Source organism: Dendropsophus ebraccatus, chromosome 2, assembly GCF_027789765.1.
Source record: "Dendropsophus ebraccatus isolate aDenEbr1 chromosome 2, aDenEbr1.pat, whole genome shotgun sequence".
Classification (NCBI taxonomy): domain Eukaryota; kingdom Metazoa; phylum Chordata; class Amphibia; order Anura; family Hylidae; genus Dendropsophus; species Dendropsophus ebraccatus.
In genome coordinates, this window is record NC_091455.1 from 8,541,061 (window position 1) to 8,562,389 (window position 21,329).

The 21,329-nt window shown below is 43.3% G+C and overlaps 1 protein-coding gene across 2 annotated transcripts; it reads left to right on the plus strand.

Annotated features, from left to right (window-relative positions):
* Window positions 1-1,495: 1,495 nt before the first annotated feature.
* On the plus strand, window positions 1,496-20,979 carry GPAA1 (glycosylphosphatidylinositol anchor attachment 1). 2 transcript variants are annotated; one of them, XM_069959800.1, is made up of 13 exons: window positions 1,496-1,571; window positions 6,508-6,600; window positions 6,696-6,875; window positions 7,244-7,355; window positions 7,560-7,707; window positions 8,385-8,486; window positions 8,729-8,925; window positions 12,192-12,388; window positions 13,075-13,228; window positions 15,211-15,282; window positions 15,374-15,570; window positions 18,385-18,555; window positions 20,301-20,979. In XM_069959800.1, the coding sequence occupies exons 2-13, from the start codon at window positions 6,527-6,529 to the stop codon at window positions 20,542-20,544; spliced, it is 1,848 nt and encodes a 615-aa protein (XP_069815901.1). In that variant the 5' UTR covers window positions 1,496-1,571; window positions 6,508-6,526; the 3' UTR covers window positions 20,545-20,979. The 2 variants fall into 2 exon arrangements, with proteins under 2 accessions (XP_069815901.1, XP_069815900.1); XM_069959799.1 differs by having other exon boundaries at window positions 1,560-1,606.
* Window positions 20,980-21,329: the final 350 nt, after the last annotated feature.

Here is a 21,329-nt window from a genome sequence, read left to right on the forward strand (position 1 = left end):
ATGATGATGATGGGGGGTGGGGGGTGGAATGATGATGATGATGATGGGGTGGGGGGGGGAATGATGATGGGGCGGGGGGAATGATGATGATGATGGGGGGTGGGGGTTGGAATGATGATGATGATGGGACAGGGGGGGGAATGATGATGATGACGATGGGTGGGTGGGGGTTGGAATGATGATGATGATGGGGCGGGGGGGGGAATGATGATGATGATGGGGCGGGGGGGGAATGATGATGATGATGGGGCGGGGGGGGGGAATGATGATGATGGGGGGTGGGGGTTGGAATGATGATGATGATGGGGCGGGGGGGGGAATGATGATGATCATGATGGGGGGGCGGGTGTTGGAATGCTGATGATGGGGGGGCGGGGGGGGAATGATGATGATGGGGGGGGCGGGGGGGGAATGATGATGATGGGGGGGGCGGGGGTTGGAATGATGATGATGATGGGGGGGGCGGGGGTTGGAATGATGATGATGGGGGGGGGGCGCGAGTTGGAATGATGATGATGATGATGTTGGGGGGGGTGGGAGTTGGAATGATGATGATGATGGGGGGGGGCGGGAGTTAGAATGATGATGATGATGATGTTGGGGGGGAATGATGATGATGGGGGGCGGGGGGTGGAATGATGATGATGATGATGGGGGGGCAGGGGTTGGAATGATGATGATGATGGGGGGGCGGGGGTGAAATGATGATGGTGATGATGGGGGCGGGAGTTGGAATGATGATGATGATGATGTTGGGGGGGAATGTTGATGATGGGGGGGCGGGGGTGAAATGATGATGATGGTGATGATGGGGGGGGGCGCGGGTTGGAATGATGATTATGATGATGGGGGGGGAATAATGATGATGATTATGATCCCAGGCCCTAATAAGATGCAGGCCAAAATCATGGGGGGGAGGGTTGATGATGATCGCAAATAATATGCAGGCCACATTCTGTGTGTGTGTCGTGGGGGCCAATGTGAAAGTTTGCTATGGGGCCCTGCCATTTCTAGTTACGTCCCTGTTCGGCCGATTATTGCTCCCTGAAGTAGGCCCCTCATTGTGTTTGATTTCCTATGGGAAGCTGGGAAGTCTTCAGGGAAATCTGCATGTGGAGTTTATTTGGATTTTCTAACTAGAGAACATAGCAGACATAACCAGAAAAAACGCCAAAAACTCAGGATCAGCTGCTCTCAGTATTATTAGTATTGTTATTATTAGTATCATTATTATCAGTATTATTAATATTGTTATTATTAGTATTATCAGTATTATTATTATCAGTATTATTATTATTATTATTATTATTATTATTATTATTATCATCAGTATTATCAGTATTATTATGGCAGAGTCTGTGTGCTGTATCTCCATGTGCGCTGCTGTACAGTTTATGGGATATGCATGGGGTCACGTGCTGCAGGTAATAGATGCTGCTGTTCCTCCTCCTGCCTATAGGTGTCGCTGTTCCCTCTTCATTCTTTCTATGGTCGCTGATGGCGGCCGCTCTGCCCTCCTCTTCCTGGTCTCTATGATGCGGAAGTCTCTGTAGTGACAGCTGCAGGAGGAGGTGAGAGAGACTGATATATCCGTACAGGAATCTGGGTATAATACTATAACCTGTGTATAATACTATAACCTGTGTATAATACTATAACCTGTGTATAATACTGCAGCCTGTGTATAATACTATATCCTGTGTATAATACTATAACCTGTGTATAATACTACAACCTGTGTATAATACTATAACCTGTGTATAATACTATATCCTGGGTATAATACTATAACCTGTGTATAATACTATAACCTGTGTATAATACTATAACCTGTGTATAATACTATAACCTGTGTATAATACTATAACCTGTGTATAATACTGCAGCCTGTGTATAATACTATAACCTGTGTATAATACTATAACCTGTGTATAATACTATATCCTGTGTATAATACTGCAGCCTGGGTATAATACTATAACCTGTGTATAATACTATAACCTGTGTATAATACTATAACCTGTGTATAATACTGCAGCCTGTGTATGATACTATAGCCTGTGTATAATACTGCAGCCTGGGTATAATACTATAGCCTGGGTATAATACTATAACCTGTGTATAATACTATAACCTGTGTATAATACTATAGCCTGTGTATAATACTATAGCCTGTGTATAATACTGCAGCCTGTGTATAATACTATAACCTGTGTATAATACTATAACCTGTGTATGATACTATAGCCTGTGTATAATACTGCAGCCTGGGTATAATACTATAACCTGTGTATAATACTATAACCTGTGTATAATACTATAACCTGTGTATAATACTATAACCTGTGTATAATACTGCAGCCTGTGTATAATACTATAACCTGTGTATAATACTATAACCTGTGTATAATACTATAACCTGTGTATAATACTATAGCCTGTATATAATACTGCAGCCTGTGTATAATACTATAACCTGTGTATAATACTATAACCTGTGTATACTATAACCTGTGTATAATACTATAACCTGTGTATACTATAGCCTGTGTATAATACTATAACCTGTGTATAATACTATAACCTGTGTATAATACTGCAGCCTGTGTATAATACTATAACCTGTGTATAATACTATAACCTGTGTATAATACTGCAGCCTGTGTATAATACTATAACCTGTGTATAATACTATAACCTGTGTATAATACTATAACCTGTGTATAATACTATATCCTGTGTATAATACTATATCCTGTGTATAATACTATAACCTGTGTATAATACTATAGCCTGTGTATAATACTATAACCTGTGTATAATACTATAACCTGTGTATAATACTATAGCCTGTGTATAATACTATAACCTGTGTATAATACTATAACCTGTGTATAATACTATAACCTGTGTATAATACTGCAGCCTGTGTATAATACTATAGCCTGTGTATAATACTATAACCTGTGTATAATACTATAACCTGTGTATAATACTATAACCTGTGTATAATACTGCAGCCTGTGTATAATACTATAGCCTGTGTATAATACTATAACCTGTGTATAATACTGCAGCCTGTGTATAATACTATAGCCTGTGTATAATACTATAACCTGTGTATAATACTATAACCTGTGTATAATACTATAACCTGTGTATAATACTATAACCTGTGTATAATACTATAACCTGTGTATAATACTGCAGCCTGTGTATAATACTATATCCTGTGTATAATACTATAACCTGTGTATAATACTATAACCTGTGTATAATACTATAGCCTGTGTATGATACTATAACCTGTGTATGATACTATAACCTGTGTATAATACTGCAGCCTGTGTATAATACTATAACCTGTGTATAATACTATAACCTGTGTATAATACTATAACCTGTGTATGATACTATAGCCTGTGTATGATACTATAACCTGTGTATGATACTATAACCTGTGTATAATACTGCAGCCTGTGTATAATACTGTAGCCTGTGTATAATACTATAACCTGTGTATAATACTGCAGCCTGTGTATAATACTATAGCCTGTGTATAATACTATAACCTGTGTATAATACTGCAGCCTGTGTATAATACTATAACCTGTGTATAATACTATAACCTGTGTATAATACTATAACCTGTGTATGATACTATAGCCTGTGTATAATACTGCAGCCTGTGTATAATACTATAACCTGTGTATAATACTATAACCTGTGTATAATACTATAACCTGTGTATAATACTGTAGCCTGTGTATAATACTATAACCTGTGTATAATACTGCAGCCTGTGTATAATACTATAACCTGTGTATAATACTATAACCTGTGTATAATACTGCAGCCTGTGTATAATACTATATCCTGTGTATAATACTATAACCTGTGTATAATACTATAGCCTGTGTATAATACTATAACCTGTGTATAATACTATAACCTGTGTATAATACTATAGCCTGTGTATAATACTATAACCTGTGTATAATACTATAACCTGTGTATAATACTATAACCTGTGTATGATACTATAGCCTGTGTATGATACTATAACCTGTGTATGATACTATAACCTGTGTATAATACTGCAGCCTGTGTATAATACTGTAGCCTGTGTATAATACTATAACCTGTGTATAATACTGCAGCCTGTGTATAATACTATAGCCTGTGTATAATACTATAACCTGTGTATAATACTGCAGCCTGTGTATAATACTATAGCCTGTGTATAATACTATAACCTGTGTATAATACTGCAGCCTGTGTATAATACTATAACCTGTGTATAATACTGCAGCCTGTGTATAATACTATAGCCTGTGTATAATACTATAACCTGTGTATAATACTGCAGCCTGTGTATAATACTATAGCCTGTGTATAATACTATAACCTGTGTATAATACTGCAGCCTGTGTATAATACTATAACCTGTGTATAATACTATAACCTGTGTATAATACTATAGCCTGTGTATAATACTATAGCCTGTGTATAATACTATAACCTGTGTATAATACTATAACCTGTGTATAATACTGCAGCCTGTGTATAATACTGCAGCCTGTGTATAATACTATAACCTGTGTATAATACTATATCCTGCGTATAATACTATAGCCTGTATATAATACTGCAGCCTGTGTATAATACTATAACCTGTGTATAATACTGCAGCCTGTGTATAATACTATAGCCTGTGTATAATACTATAGCCTGTGTATAATACTATAGCCTGTATATAATACTGCAGCCTGTGTATAATACTATAACCTGTGTATAATACTGCAGCCTGTGTATAATACTATAACCTGTGTATAATACTGCAGCCTGTGTATAATACTGCAGCCTGTGTATAATACTATAACCTGTGTATAATACTATAACCTGTGTATAATACTGCAGCCTGTGTATAATACTATAACCTGTGTATAATACTATAACCTGTGTATAATACTATAACCTGTGTATAATACTATAACCTGTGTATAATACTGCAGCCTGTGTATAATACTATAGCCTGTGTATAATACTGCAGCCTGTGTATAATACTATAACCTGTGTATAATACTATAACCTGTGTATAATACTGCAGCCTGTGTATAATACTATAGCCTGTATATAATACTGCAGCCTGTGTATAATACTATAACCTGTGTATAATACTATATCCTGCGTATAATACTATAGCCTGTATATAATACTGCAGCCTGTGTATAATACTATAACCTGTGTATAATACTGCAGCCTGTGTATAATACTATAGCCTGTGTATAATACTATAGCCTGTGTATAATACTGCAGCCTGTGTATAATACTATAACCTGTGTATAATACTGCAGCCTGTGTATAATACTGCAGCCTGTGTATAATACTATAACCTGTGTATAATACTATAACCTGTGTATAATACTATAGCCTGTGTATAATACTATAACCTGTGTATAATACTATAACCTGTGTATAATACTGCAGCTAGGGCTGGGTGATATAAACGATATGCCAAAATATCGTCATCAATTCGCAATATACCACGGAGCGGTAGTGAATAAGCTTCTCACTTACCGCTCCGTGGTACCGCACTGCAGGGCCTTCCGTTCACGCATCGTCAGCGCGCTAGCGCGCTGATGCGTGTGACGTCAGGTCTCCCAGTGCATGCTGGGTAGAAGACGCGGCCCGTCTCGCCTCGCGGACTCCATCAGCCAGCCCTGCAGGAAAGGTAAGTAGCAGAGGGGTTGGGGGCGGCAGATGGCTTGGCATGGGGCTGATGATGGCCCTGGCTGGGGGGACATGATGGCTGGCACATGAAATGGCTGGAAAACTGAGAGGGGAGATGACTGGCACTGGGGGGGGGGGGCTGATGACTGGCAACGGGGGGCTGATGACTGGCAACGGGGGGCTGATGACTGGCAAGGCGGGTGATGACTGGCACAGGGTGGGCTGATGGCACAGGGGAAGGCTGATGACTGGCAAGGGGGGCTGATGACTGGCGCAAGGGGGGATGATGGCACAGGGGAGGGCTGATGACTGGCAAGGGGGGTGATAACTGGCACAAAGGGGGCTGAAGGCATAGGGGAGGGCTGATCACTGGCACAGGGGAAGGCTGATCACTGGCAAGGGGGGGGGGGTGAGTATACACACAAAAAAAAAATTATATATCGTGATATATCGTTATATCGTGCATGCATCAAATTATATCGTGATATAAATTTTAGGCCATATCGCCCAGCCCTAACTGCAGCCTGTGTATAATACTATAACCTGTGTATAATACTATAACCTGTGTATAATACTGCAGCCTGTGTATAATACTATAACCTGTGTATAATACTGCAGCCTGTGTATAATGATACAGGAATCTATATATAATACTATAACCTGTGTATAGTGATACAAGAACCTGTGTATAGTGACAGCTGTATATTAGTATAGCAGCCTGTATAATGGCCTCCTATAATGTACACTGACAGCTTCTCCTTTATATTATTACAGTGTCTCCTCTTCTGACATCATGGGGATCCTGTCTGACCCGAATCGGCGGCAGGCGCTGTCACGTGTCATCACCAGGCTGAACGCTCCGCTCTGGTGAGTACGCTATGATGTGGAGGGTATGGTCACCTATAGGGGGCGTCCTGGTAGCAGGCTCCCCCTTATTATCATGTTACTTGGTTTCCCCTCAGCATCATCAGCTACCTGATCGGGCTGGGCTGGTTCCTGGGCCTGGCCTTCCAGCCGTTCACACTGCGCTCCTACATATCAGAGAACTCCATGGGATCCACCATGGTGGAGGAGAAGTTCATCTACGGGGAGAGAGCGCTGTCCTACGCCCGAGAGTTCGCTGCTCACAAGAAGTCGGCCGGGTGAGTGACATGATCTGTGGCCCCTATATAATGATGCTACCCCTTCCCTATACCACTAATACAAAGGAGGATGCTACACTCCCTGTACCCCTATACAGAGAACACTGCACCCCACCCCCCATACCACCAATAAACAGGATGCTGCACCTTGAGTACCCCAATAGACAGGACACTACACTCCCCAGACCTCATATACAGAGAACGCTGCATCCCTTGTGCCACCGATAAGAGGACACTGTATCCCCCATACCCCAATAGAGAGGATGCTACATCCCATACCTATCTTTTTCTGAACTGATACACTGTAACAAACAGTGCTGCTGGTGTGTGCTATCACTCCTTATTGTCTCTTGGTTCCTTGTGTACAGGGGCTCGCCGGTCGCCTGGCTGGAGAGGACGATGCGAGGGATCGGCCTGGAGGTTTATACTCAGAGCTTTGTCCGGCATCTGCCGTTCCCTGATGAGTCCACGGAGCGCTACGTATGTATATACAGCAGCACACGACTATGGGACATCTATGGGGGGGGACCTTGTAAGGACAGAGTGCTGTTATAAGGAGGGGTCTCCCACTCAGACCCCTGCTTAGGGTTACTTTGCCTACACAGTTATATCTCATCCTCTAAGCTGGAAGAAGATCATCCCCTGTAATAACCTCATTCTATGTCTCCATCGTTATGGTTACAGATGGTGAAAGGCACCAATGTGTACGGGATCCTACGGGCCCCTCGTGCCGCCAGTACAGAGTCCCTGGTCCTCAGCGTCCCCTGCAGCGAGGGCCACAACAATAACCAGGCCGTGGGGCTCCTGCTCTCTCTGGCTTCTTATTTCCGAGGTGAGACCCAGGAGAGGCGGGGGGGGGGGGGTATAACCCGCTCAGTGTCAGTCCGCTTTATATCATAATGTATTGTCTATGTGTCGTATACCGTGTAAAATAGCAACACAGCACAGGGGGAAAAGAATGCTTTGAGTAGTAGGTGCTTGGAACAAACTTCCAGCAGATATGGTAGGTAAATCTACAGTAACAGAATGGAACCTGCCTGGTATAAGAAGGGAAATACTAAAAGGGCCGACTTCAAGGGCCAAACATCACAAGAAAGCTGTTTTGCTAATTTATTTCCTATAACCTTACAACCTAACAAACATTTAGATGATGGGATACCCCTTTATAATATAATATAAACAAACAAACAAAAAAACAGCAACAAGTAATCTTTTGAGACGTTCTTTTTTTTACGTGGCGGCCATTACTGTTCTTATAATCGATCGGGGGAGGGGGGGGGTTGGCTTCACTGTAAATAATTGATTAGGTGAAATAAGCGGAGTAGCTTCCATTCACCTCGGACCATCTGCCGTCACATAGACAGAGGGGCCTCAGAGCGCAGCAATGAGACCTCCCGGGAGTAGTAACGTTCCTCTAATCCGGCATCAGATCTGATAGGTGACAGATGATCACACATTCTGGATTATTGGGCGATTGTTCACTTTATTATTTTACTTCGGGTCCCACAGGGCAGATCTACTGGGCCAAGGATATCATCTTCCTGGTGAATGAGCACGACCTGATCGGGATGGAGGCCTGGCTGGAGGGATACCATGACGTCAATGTCACAGGTACAGCAGCTGTAGGTCCTTTATAGTCAGCATAGTCATCTCAGTACCCAGATCAGGGGTCTACAACCTGTGGCTCTCTACTACAGCTCCCAGCATGCCTGGACAGGAACATACCTTTAATGTGTCAGATTTGTCCCATGCATTGTGCTTGGCTTCCATCTAGAGTCCATTCTGACTATTGCATCTCGGTCTTCTCTCCCTCGTTGCTCATTCACTCTTCATTCACTCATGCTCTTCACTAGAAATGAAGTCATCGGTGATGATGGGACGAGCCGGGGCCATCCAGGCCGCCATATCTCTGGAGATTAGCAGCGAGGTCATCACCAGTTTTGATGTGGTGGTTGAAGGTCTGAACGGGCAGCTACCCAACCTGGATATGGTGAACCTGTTCCTAGCTTTCTGCCAGAAGAACCAGCTGCTTTGCACCATACAGGGCAAGGTGAGGCCTCATCCTCTGTAACACATCACATTCTTATGGCTTTCACAGATCTGGCTATAGTCTCTTAGGTAACATGATGGAGTGCCCCCTGTCAGATCCAGAGCTGCATTCAGAATTCAGCTGCCTTGTTTGTTAGTCTGTAATATCATTCCTACTCCTTACTGCTTCTTTGTCTATATTGTGCATATATTTCTGCGTAGCATTGGGGAAATGTAGTGTTTAAAGGGAACCAATCACGCTAAAAACAGCCATAAAGCTAAGGAAACGTATTGGTACCTCACCCAGCACGCTTCCCAAACATCTCCCTGTACCCTGCAAACCATGTACATATAACAACCATGATAAGAAGAAAAGGAGCGCAATCACCCCGTAAAATTGTATACTTCTTTATTCTTTCATCAAAGACTAAAAGCCATCCATAAGTACATCGGGTGGTAGGAACACCACAACACTCAAATCACTGAAGACGTGACAGCTGCTTCGCGCCTAGCTGGCGCTTCTATCAGACGTCGCTACCCCATTCACGTACACAGGTGAAATATACGCCTACTGACGTAGATGGGGGGGCGTTACAGAAATAATTAAAAACATGTGATTAACCCTGTGTTACAGAAACATACTGAGGTCTATTCTGTCATTCGATCCGCTTGCTCCTTGAGCATTGGTGGCTAGTATCCAACGTGCTTCTTTTTGTAAGAGTAACTTATTTACATCTTGCCCTATTTTCCCTTGCACTTTTTCTAAACCCATAAATTTAATTTGTTTGATGTCTTTGTTGTGTATGTCTTTCATATGCTTAACGAAGCGAGTGGCTCCTATACCTGTGCGGAGTGATCGTACGTGCTCGCTGAACCTGCGGTTTAGACATCTAATGGTTTTGCCTATGTAATATAAACCGCAGGCACAGGTCATTGCATATACAACGTTTTTGCTACGGCAACATATTAGATCCTTTATTTTTTGGGTCACGACTCCCAATGTAACCATTTTATTTTCCCCATAGTAAGGGCACCACGAACATGACCCACATTTAAAATTTACTTTTGGGGTACTCTTTGTGAGCCAATTTTCTTTATTTTTATCATCTTGCAATTTACTGTGCACCAAGAAATCTTTTAAGTTTTTACATCTTTTAAATGTGACTATTGGGGTATTGGGTACTTGTGTTACGAGAACAGGATCCTCTTTTACCAGGTACCAGTTTTCATTGATGGATTTTTTTATTACGTTAGCTAGTGGAGAATATTTGAACGTGAATGCAAAATGGGATTGAAATGAAATGTTTAATATAAATTTTACCATGAAGACACATAAGGAAGAAATAGAATTTTTAGACGTAATGGTTTCAATCATAAACAATCATATTACCACATCAAGTTATCGCAAACCCACCGCTACAAATGCATTATTACACTATGGTAGCTATCACCCTGTTCACACCAAGCGAGCAGTTCCTTATGGACAATTTTTACGTTTGCGCCGCATAAATAGCGATGATAACACCTTCCAAAATAAAGCTGATGAACTAATGACTAGACTGTCCCGAAGAGATTTGATGAATTGATGAATTACAAAAAAGCAGGGATAGAGCTTTTCACCAAGACAGAAAAGAACTATTGTATAAAAAAAAGTAACAGCTCCAGTAAAAAAACAGATAAAGATAGTAAGAATTCCCATTTTGCATTCACGTTCAAATATTCTCCACTAGCTAACGTAATAAAAAAATCCATCAATGAAAACTGGTACCTGGTAAGAGGATCCTGTTCTCGCAACACAAGTACCCGATACCCCAATGGTCACATTTAAAAGATGTAAAAACTTAAAAGATTTCTTGGTGCACAGTAAATTGCAAGATGATAAAAATAAAGAAAATTGGCTCACAAAGAGTACCCCCAAAGGAAATTTTAAATGTGGGTCATGTTCGTGGTGCCCTTACTATGGGGAAAATAAAATGGTTACATTGGGAGGCGTGACCCAAAAAATAAAGGATCTAATATGTTGCCGTAGCAAAAACGTTGTATATGCAATGACCTGTGCCTGCGGTTTATATTACATAGGCAAAACCATTAGATGTCTAAACCGCAGGTTCAGCGAGCACGTACGATCACTCCGCACAGGTATAGGAGCCACTCGCTTCGTTAAGCATATGAAAGACATACACAACAATGACATTAAACAAATTAAATTTATGGGTTTAGAAAAAGTGCAAGGGAAAATAGGGCAAGATGTAAATAAGTTACTCTTACAAAAAGAAGCACGTTGGATACTAGCCACCAATGCTCAAGGAGCAAGCGGATTGAATGACAGAATAGACCTCAGTATGTTTCTGTAACACAGGGTTAATCACGTTTTTAATTATTTCTGTAACGCCCCCCCACCACGTGAGTCCTGTCCATACTCCTTTTCACCAGAGCGTATCTGTGCAGGGGCTGTGACTTTGTTGTGACCATGTACATATAAACCGCAAAGTTAGTTTAATTCCCGCGCTGTATGTAAATTATCTGCCAAGTAGTCACGGTGGGCGGTCGGCTTGTTCAAGTAGTCACAGTCCTGGGCTAGCTCCGGCGCTGTAATCACGCCCCCTCTGGGCGTGTTGAAAAGAACTGCATACAGACGTCACCCGGGGGGGGTGGGGGGTGGCATTGCACGTTGTCCATGCCGATGGCTTTACTAGGCTGACCGTGCGCAGTACAGCAAGAGAAGATGCAGGCGCAGTACAGCAGCGTCTTCTCCTGCTGTACTGCGCAAGCGCAGCAAAGCAAAGCCGTCTGCGTGGCAGACGTGCAATGACGCCCCCCCCGGGTGACGTCAGTATGCAGTTCTTTTCAACACGCCCAGAGGGGGCGTGATTACAGCACCGGAGCCGGCCCAGGACCATGACTACCTGAATAAGCCGACCGTCCACCGTGACTACTTGGCTGGTCATTTACATACAGCGCGGGAGATAATTAAACTAACTTTGCGGTTTATATGTACATGGTTTGCAGGGTACAGGGGGATGTTTGGGAAGCGTGCTGGTACATCACGTTTCCTTAGCTTTATGGCTGTTTTTAGCGTGATTGGTTCCCTTTAAACCTGAAAATTTACATAATACAGAAAACATGCATTTTAGGATCTTTGTGAATGCAGCTTTGGTAGTAACTAGAGCACATGCAATGCTGCAGCTCAGCTTCTCATTTACATAACCATTGTATTAGCTGTTCTTTCTGTGTCTTGCACAGTACAGCTCCCCCTACTGTTCTGACCCTGATGTACGTCTCTTACAGCTGCAGCGCAATGACTTTGACACCTTCCCCGGATACCTACACAACCTGCAGACAATGCTGCTCATGGTGCTGAAGCAAGGCTCCGGCCGACCTCAGGGAGACCACGGCCTCTTCCTCCGCTACCACATCGAAGCCATCACCCTGCGCGGTATCAACAGCTTTCGCCAGTACAAATACGATATGGTCACCATAGGAGAGTAAGTGTATACGGGGATATAATGGGGAATAAAGTCATCAGGAGTTATCACATTGCAGAAAATCTCATAAATCATCACAAAACTTCTTAAAGGGGTACTCTGGGGAGAAAAAAAATTTCTATTAACTGGTTTCAGAAAGTTTATATATTTGTAATTTATTTCTATTTAAAAATCTCCAGTGTGACACAGTGCTCTCTGCTTCCACCTCTGTCCATGTCAGGAACTTTTTTTATTTCTTATTACTATTATTTTCTATTTTGATATGTTTATTTACATGATTTATTTTCTGTTTCATTTATATTCAATAGATGAGTATCCATTATTACAATACTCCTCATACCAACACTAAGGAAAGGATTGTATTGTATCTATATGATGAAGATGTCATGATAAGTCATGTCACTGAAGATGTCATGTTAAATTATCATAACTATAACTATAGACAGTGTGATTAAAATATATATTTCTCCTAATTCATTTTGTCCACTGAAGATGTCATGCTAGACATTTAAAAAACAAACAACAAAAAAAACTACGACTTTTTGAAACCAGCCGCAGTACCCCTGGTACACCCTAGTAGCTCTATACACAGGACTTATAATGACTGCAGTTCCTCATGTGTCCACATGGGGGTCATTTTCACACATTTTGTCTTGAACTTTTTTTCTATTTCTCTTCTTTCTCAGGACTATTGAAGGGATGTTCCGCAAACTGAATAACCTGTCCGAGCGTCTGCATCAGTCCTACTTCTTCTACCTGCTTCCCTCCCTTTCCAGATTTGTGTCTATCGGGATTTACATGCCGGCCATCGGTTTCATCATCCTCATTCTCATCCTTCGAATATCCTTTACTAAAACTACAATGCCAGGCCCACCATAATGGCTGTAATCTTAAAGTGTAACTATGGTTAAAAAAACTTCTGACGTCTCATAGCAACATGTGTATCATTGGGGGTCCGTCTGCTGAGAAGCAAGAATGAAGGGGCAGATGCGCTCTTACCCTTCTTCTCTGCTATAAACTGCTAATAGCGGCCCTCTGTGTTAGGCTGGATTCACACTGCGTTTTTGCAAACCGTTTCATGCAAAAAACAGATGTATTTGTGTGCATCCATTTTAAGTTTGTTTTTCCATTGACTTCCATTATAAAGATCAGTTTGTTTGTTTCTTTTTTTGTTTTTATAATTTAAGTCAATGGAACAACTGATCAAAATGGATGCACACAAATACATCAGTTGTTTTTTTTTTTTTATTATAAAAACTGATGAAAAAACAGATTGCAAGAATACAGTGTGAACCCAGCCTTACAATAGGAGCCTATTGAACTGCCGGTATACGGAATTGCCGGAAGTTCCGTGGGCTTCCATTATAATTCTGTTGGTATTTGCAGTTATAGCGGAGATGGAGGGGCAGAGCGCAAGCTGCCCCTTCATTCTAGTGCTTCTCGGCATCAGGACCCCAACCAATACAAACCTCTCATATGTCTCTATGAGGTGTCAAACTTTTTTTTAAAATTATAGTCATACATTGAAGTAGTTATCCCTGGATAACATATCCACAGGAGACGCATGGATGAGGGATTGGTGGGAGTCCAGATATCTTGAGAAGCGGGATCTCCTGAGTGATTAGTACCCCGAGCTGTGATCAGGCAAGGAGAGAGGACTTGACAGAGAGAGGAGGAATCTACAGAATTGCTGCTTAGTGACAGGAGGGACTGATATTAATGGAAGCCGAGGAAGAGTAACCAAAAGTTTCCATCCAGAGCTGCACCCAATCCCAATGACTCCAAACGGGAATGTTGTTCTACTTTGCTAGTAGATCCCTTCTCATGTACGAGCCAAGATCCAGTAATGCTCTTCATTGTACCATCTTGCATTGTGCTATATGGTAAATTCTTCCCTCATTCCATCCTTAAAGGGGTACTCCAGCGAAAAGCTTTTTCCCCAGTAATTGAAACACATTACAAAGTTATATAACTTTGTAATATGCTTCAATCACCTATCTGCCTCATGGGAAAGCCCAAACCAGGAAGTAAAGAAAAAATGAACCCCCAACTTGGAGGTTCAGGGACCTGCAAACAGCGGGAAATTCAAGCGGGACAGACTCAGGAGGGATGGTAAATGTGAAAACAATTTTTTTTAATCAGTGCCGGAATACCCCTTTTAAAGAAACTCTGTCAGCAGGTTTATGGTGTCTTATCTCATGGCAGCATAAACTAGTGACAGAGAAGCTGAACAGAATGATGGATTACTTACATTGTTCTGTGCAGCTGATCCAGAGATCTCCTCTTAAATAATATGGACAATAAGTAGTCCTCTCCATTATGTGCATGAGCCCAGTAGTCCTGGATATTCATGGGAAGAAGAAAACTCCGCCCACCAGCTGCTGATTGGCATTTATCTATCCATGCTGTGTATAGGCAGACAGCTGTCAATCAGCAGCTGGAGGGTGGGGGGGGGGGGGAGGAGTGCGGCAAGAATCCTATTCTCTTACATATTATGAGAACTGCTGAACAGAATGATGTAAGTACTACACGGATATGTTCTGCATTTCTGTCACTAGTTCATGCTGCCCTCATTTAAGGCCCTATATACTTAGTGACAGATCCCCTTTAAACTGGGGCGAAATCCCTGGTGTGAACACCATCTCCTACAATGCAGCGCAGCACAGCACAGCGTGTTCTGTACAGAGGGTAGCCGGGTATATAGCTTCTGTCTGAGAGCTCACCCAAAACCGACAGAATTGTGAATGCAGCTCTGGTGGTGACTAGACAATAAGCCTTTTGGTGATTTTTAGTTCTTTACTGATCTTTAACCTTGTTCCCACGCTCTGGATCTGTGGATTAAGCTGAGCCGACCAGAAACGACAAGCGAGGACGGAGCTGGGGACATTGAAGTGGTTCGTACATCTCCTCTCGTCCTGTTTGTATACAGAGGGGCGGGGGGGGGCTGCTTGTCTATGACCTGACCTCTATGTGATCATGTTGTAGGAGGGCAGACCGGGCTTCCTGTCACTGGCCACCCCCATTGTCATCTGCCATGCTACAGGCCTCAGCCTCTACTACCTCCCGGTGCTGAGCCAGGATATGGCCACCGATCACTTCCCCGTCTCAGAGTCTGAAGCCGTCGTGCTCATCGCTATTGCTATATATGTGGCTGGACTGGCGCTGCCCCATAATACACACAGGTATTCGAGCACTGATGGAGATGAGGGTCACTCATCCCTCTGCAGGTTTCTCATGTACTTGGTGCTCCAGTTTGTAAGATTTATGAAGATCCTAGGTGGCTGTTAGTGAAAATGCATCGTAACCTCGGCCGCTCACACAGGTGACTGCTTATAGAGCGGAGCACAGATCCCTGTTCACTAACAGCAAGAAGAGATCCTGAAAACAGTGGGAAAATGGGACACAGATTCTAGTTTTGCACAAAAATATTGCAACTTTTGTCGCTTTTCACAGTGCAGAAGGGTATTACAGTGCAGGAGGTGGTGCATTATAGTCATTGGTGTAGATGTATGGGTGCAGAGACCTTAGTCTCCCTGCCTGGGGGGTCATAGTGTATATAGTGTACAGAGACCATAGTCTACCTGCCTGGGGGTCATAGTGTATATAGTGTACAGAGACCGTAGTCTACCTGCCTCGGGGTCATAGTGTATATAGTGTACAGAGACCGTAGTCTACCTGCCTGGGGGTCATAGTGTATATAGTGTACAGAGACCGTAGTCTACCTGCCTGGGGGTCATAGTGTATATAGTGTACAGAGACCATAGTCTACCTGCCTGGGGGTCATAGTGTATATAGTGTACAGAGACCATAGTCTACCTGCCTGGGGGTCATAGTGTATATAGTGTACAGAGACCATAGTCTCCCTGCCTGGGGGGGGGGGGGGGTGGGTCATAGTGTATATGGGTATATAGTGTACAGAGACCGTAGTCTACCTGCCTGGGGGTCATAGTGTATATAGTGTACAGAGACCATAGTCTCCCTGCCTGGGGGGGGGGGGGGGGGTCATAGTGTATATGGGTATATAGTGTACAGAGACCGTAGTCTACCTGCCTGGGGGTCATAGTGTATATAGTGTACAGAGACAATAGTCTCCCTGCCTGGAATTCATAGTGTACATAGTGCGCTCTAGTCCTATAAATTGGGTATTCTTGGCAAGTTAGGAGTTAATCACTGACCGATGGATCAGGAAATAGTATCTTTTTCCTTCTTTGTACAGATTTTTTATGGATTTTGTGCTTTCTCTGTATTTCTTTTCCTGTAATAAGTATTGCTGTCATCCATTGATATTATCACCTCTCCGTGCGGTGTATAGACCCGCTCCGTGTGGTGTACAGTTCCTCTCTGTGTGGTGTATAGTCCCTCTCCGTGTGGTGTGTATAGTCCCTCTCCGTGTGGTGTGTATAGTCCCTCTCTGTGTGGTGTGTATAGTCCCTCTCTCTGTGCTGTGTATAGTCCCTCTCTGTGTGGTGTGTATAGTCCCTCTCTGTGGTGTGTATAGTCCCTCTCTGTGTGGTGTGTATAGTCCCTCTCCGTGTGGTGTGTATAGTCCCTCTCTGTGTGGTGTATAGTCCCTCTCCGTGCGGTGTATAGTCCCTCTCCGTGCGGTGTATAGTCCCTCTCTGTGTGGTGTGTATAGTCCCTCTCCGTGCTGTGTATAGTCCCTCTCCGTGTGGTGTGTATAGTCCCTCTCCGTGTGGTGTGTATAGTCCCTCTCTGTGTGGTGTGTATAGTCCCTCTCTCTGTGGTGTGTATAGTCCCTCTCCGTGTGGTGTGTATAGTCCCTCTCTGTGGTGTGTATAGTCCCTCTCTGTGTGGTGTGTATAGTCCCTCTCTCTGTGCTGTGTATAGTCCCTCTCTGTGTGGTGTGTATAGTCCCTCTCTGTGGTGTGTATAGTCCCTCTCTGTGTGGTGTGTATAGTCCCTCTCCGTGTGGTGTGTATAGTCCCTCTCTGTGGTGTGTATAGTCCCTCTCTGTGTGGTGTGTATAGTCCCTCTCCGTGTGGTGTGTATAGTCCCTCTCTGTGGTGTGTATAGTCCCTCTCTGTGTGGTGTGTATAGTCCCTCTCCGTGTGGTGTGTATAGTCCCTCTCTGTGTGGTGTATAGTCCCTCTCCGTGCGGTGTATAGTCCCTCTCCGTGCGGTGTATAGTCCCTCTCTGTGTGGTGTGTATAGTCCCTCTCCGTGCTGTGTATAGTCCCTCTCCGTGTGGTGTGTATAGTCCCTCTCCGTGTGGTGTGTATAGTCCCTCTCTGTGTGGTGTGTATAGTCCCTCTCTCTGTGGTGTGTATAGTCCCTCTCCGTGTGGTGTGTATAGTCCCTCTCTGTGGTGTGTATAGTCCCTCTCTGTGTGGTGTGTATAGTCCCTCTCTCTGTGCTGTGTATAGTCCCTCTCTGTGTGGTGTGTATAGTCCCTCTCTGTGGTGTGTATAGTCCCTCTCTGTGTGGTGTGTATAGTCCCTCTCCGTGTGGTGTGTATAGTCCCTCTCTGTGTGGTGTATAGTCCCTCTCCGTGCGGTGTATAGTCCCTCTCCGTGCGGTGTATAGTCCCTCTCTGTGTGGTGTGTATAGTCCCTCTCCGTGCTGTGTATAGTCCCTCTCCGTGTGGTGTGTATAGTCCCTCTCCGTGTGGTGTGTATAGTCCCTCTCTGTGTGGTGTGTATAGTCCCTCTCTCTGTGGTGTGTATAGTCCCTCTCCGTGTGGTGTGTATAGTCCCTCTCTGTGGTGTGTATAGTCCCTCTCTGTGTGGTGTGTATAGTCCCTCTCTCTGTGGTGTGTATAGTCCCTCTCCGTGTGGTGTGTATAGTCCCTCTCCGTGTGGTGTGTATAGTCCCTCTCCGTGTGGTGTGTATAGTCCCTCTCCGTGTGGTGTGTATAGTCCCTCTCTGTGTGGTGTGTATAGTCCCTCTCTGTGTGGTGTGTATAGTCCCTCTCTGTAGCGTTCTGCCCTCTCTGTAGCGTTCTGCCCTCTCTGTAGCGTTCTGCCCTCTCCCCGCAGGGTCCTGACTGGAGGTGGGTCGGATCAGGGCTGGATGACACTGAAGCTCATCTCCCTCCTGTATCTGGCCATTCAGCTCGGATGTATCGCCGTCATCAACTTCTCCCTGGGATTCATCCTGGCCGTCACCATTGTGCCAGTGGCCGCTGTTGTACAGCCTGTCGGACCCAAGTAAGTGAATCCTACAGTCCATATTTTATTTCACACACAGAACAGCAGTATTATACTGTAGTTACACCCAAAGCTGCAGCATTATACTGTTATCACACTCTGTGCAGCTGTATTATAATGTAGTTACACCCAAAGCTGCAGTATTAGGCTGGGTTCACACTATGTATATTTCAGCCAGTATTGTGGTCCTCATATTGCAACCAAAACCAGGAGTGGATTGAAAACACAGAAAGGCTATGATCACACAATGTTGAAATTGAGTGGATGGCCGTCATATAACAGTAAATAACGGCCATTATTTCAATATAACAGCCGTTGTTTTAAAATAACAGCAAATATTTGCCATTAAATGGCGGCCATCCACTCAATTACACCATTGTGTGAACAGATCCTTTCTGTGTTTTTAATCCACTCCTGGTTTTGGTTGCAATATGAGGACCACAATACTGACTGAAATATACGTAGTGTGAACCCAGCCTCCTACTGTTATCACACTCTGTGCAGCTGTATTATAATGTAGTTACACCCAAAGCTGCAGCATTATACTGTTATCACACTCTGTGCGGCTGTATCATACTGTAGTTACAAACAGAGCTGCAGTATAATACTCTAGTCACACCCAGAGTAGCAGTATTATACTGTAGTCACAACCAGAGCGGCAGTATTATACCCTAGTCACACCCAGAGCTTTAGTATTATACCCTAGTCACACACACAGCTGCAGTATTATGCTCTAGTCACACACACAGCAGCAGTATTATACTGTAATCAAACCCAGAGCTGCAGTATTAGGCTGGGTTCACACTATGTATATTTGAGGCTGTATTTGGTCCTCATGTCAGGTCCTCATAGCAACCAAAACCAGGAGTGGATTGAAAATACAGAAAGGATCTGTTCACATAATGTTGTAATTGAGTAGATGGCCGCCATATAACGGTAAATAACGGCCATTATTTCAATATAACAGCCGTTGTTTTAAAATAACAGCACATATTTGCCATTAAATGGCGGCCATCCACTCAATTACAACATTATAAGAAGAGCCTTTCTGTGTTTTTAATCCACTCCTTGTTTTGGTTGCTCAAATATACAGCCTCAAATATACGTAGTGTGAACATAGCCTTATACTGTAGTCACACTCAGAGCTGCAGAATTATGCTCTAGTCCCACCCAGACCTGCAGTATCATACTCTAGTTACACCGGGGGGGGGGGGGGGGGGGGGGGGAGAGATAACTGACGGATGAATAATCGCTTAGCCCTCAGTTTATACTCTACTCACACCCAGAGCAGCATTGACAAGTCTGTTGTTTCCTATTATGTCTGTGGTTGCACAGCCTCATGTTTCATTGCTGCCCCTGCTATTCCAGTGTTTGTACACGGTATCAGGGGTCAGAACTGTTCTGTGTCTGTCAGTAAGTGGATTCTTACTATCAATGTCAATGCAGCTCTGGATGTGACTGGAGTATAAGGTTTGTAGAGTTTCTTCTGACAACCAGATGTTACATGACCGTCTGACAGCCATCTTTGTCATTATGTAATGATTTAGTCCAAGGATGGGGAACCTTAAGCCCCTCCACCTGTTGCAAAACTACAACTCCCCTCCATGTCTGGACTGCTAGAGCTAAAGCTTTAGCTGTCCAGGAATGATGGTAATTGTAGTTTTCCAACAGCTGGAGGGTTGAAGGCTCCCCATTTCCGCCTTAGTCCTTTTATTGGTGTCAGATCATCTCTGTTGTGTCTGCAGACTCCTCTATGCTCTTCTCCTGGTCCTGGTGACACCGGCCACCACTCTCCTGGGCAGCATCTTCCTGTACCGAGAACTCATTGAGTATCCAGTGACTATCCTAGAATGCTGGCAGATCTTCCTCCAGGCCATCGCAGGGGGCATGCTGGACCACTACCTCTACGGGTCGCTGCTCTTTCCCTTTATCTCCTTCTTTGTTTACCCGTGTTGGCTCCAGCTGTGGAACGTCATCTTCTGGAAGTGAGAACCGGATTGTGGTGCTATTCCCTCCTGGAAAAAGAAACGTTCTTGGCATTGGAACGTCTTAAGAAAAGGGGGCTCCCATATGACTGGATGCAAAGAGCAGATTAAGGAAGAAAAGACGGATCTGGCAGCGGTGGACTGGTGGTGGTGATACCGGCAGGAGGAATCCAGAGAAACTGCCGCAGATATTTATTGGAATGTTTTGGATCAGTAATGATGCATGAGAATTATTATTTGTGGACTTTCTTTTTCATGAGTTTTACTGTCTATTTGTATGACCCAGTGTCAGAAAAAGACGTCCAAGTGACTGCAGGAAATTCTCTGGAAGCTGATGATGGATAAAATATTCTCCAGGACCAGCAGGTTCTTCACTGGAGCCAGAGTGACAACTCCTGTATTACATCTGGTTTATTAATTAAAAAAATAAAGATTTTTTTTAAAAATCAGGATTCAATATGTTATCTACAAGACGATAACTATAATACTGCCCCCTATATACAAGAATATAACTGCTATAATACTGATCCCTATATACAAGAATATAACTACTATAATACTGCTCCTATATACAGGGATATAACTACTATAATACTGCTCCTATATACAAGAATATAACTTATATAATACTGCTCCTATTTACAAAAATATAACTACTATAATACTTCTCCTATATACAGGGATATAACTACTATAATACTGCTGCTATATACAGGAATATAACTACTATAATACTGCTCCTATATACAGGAATATAACTACTATAATACTGCTGCTATATACAGGAAT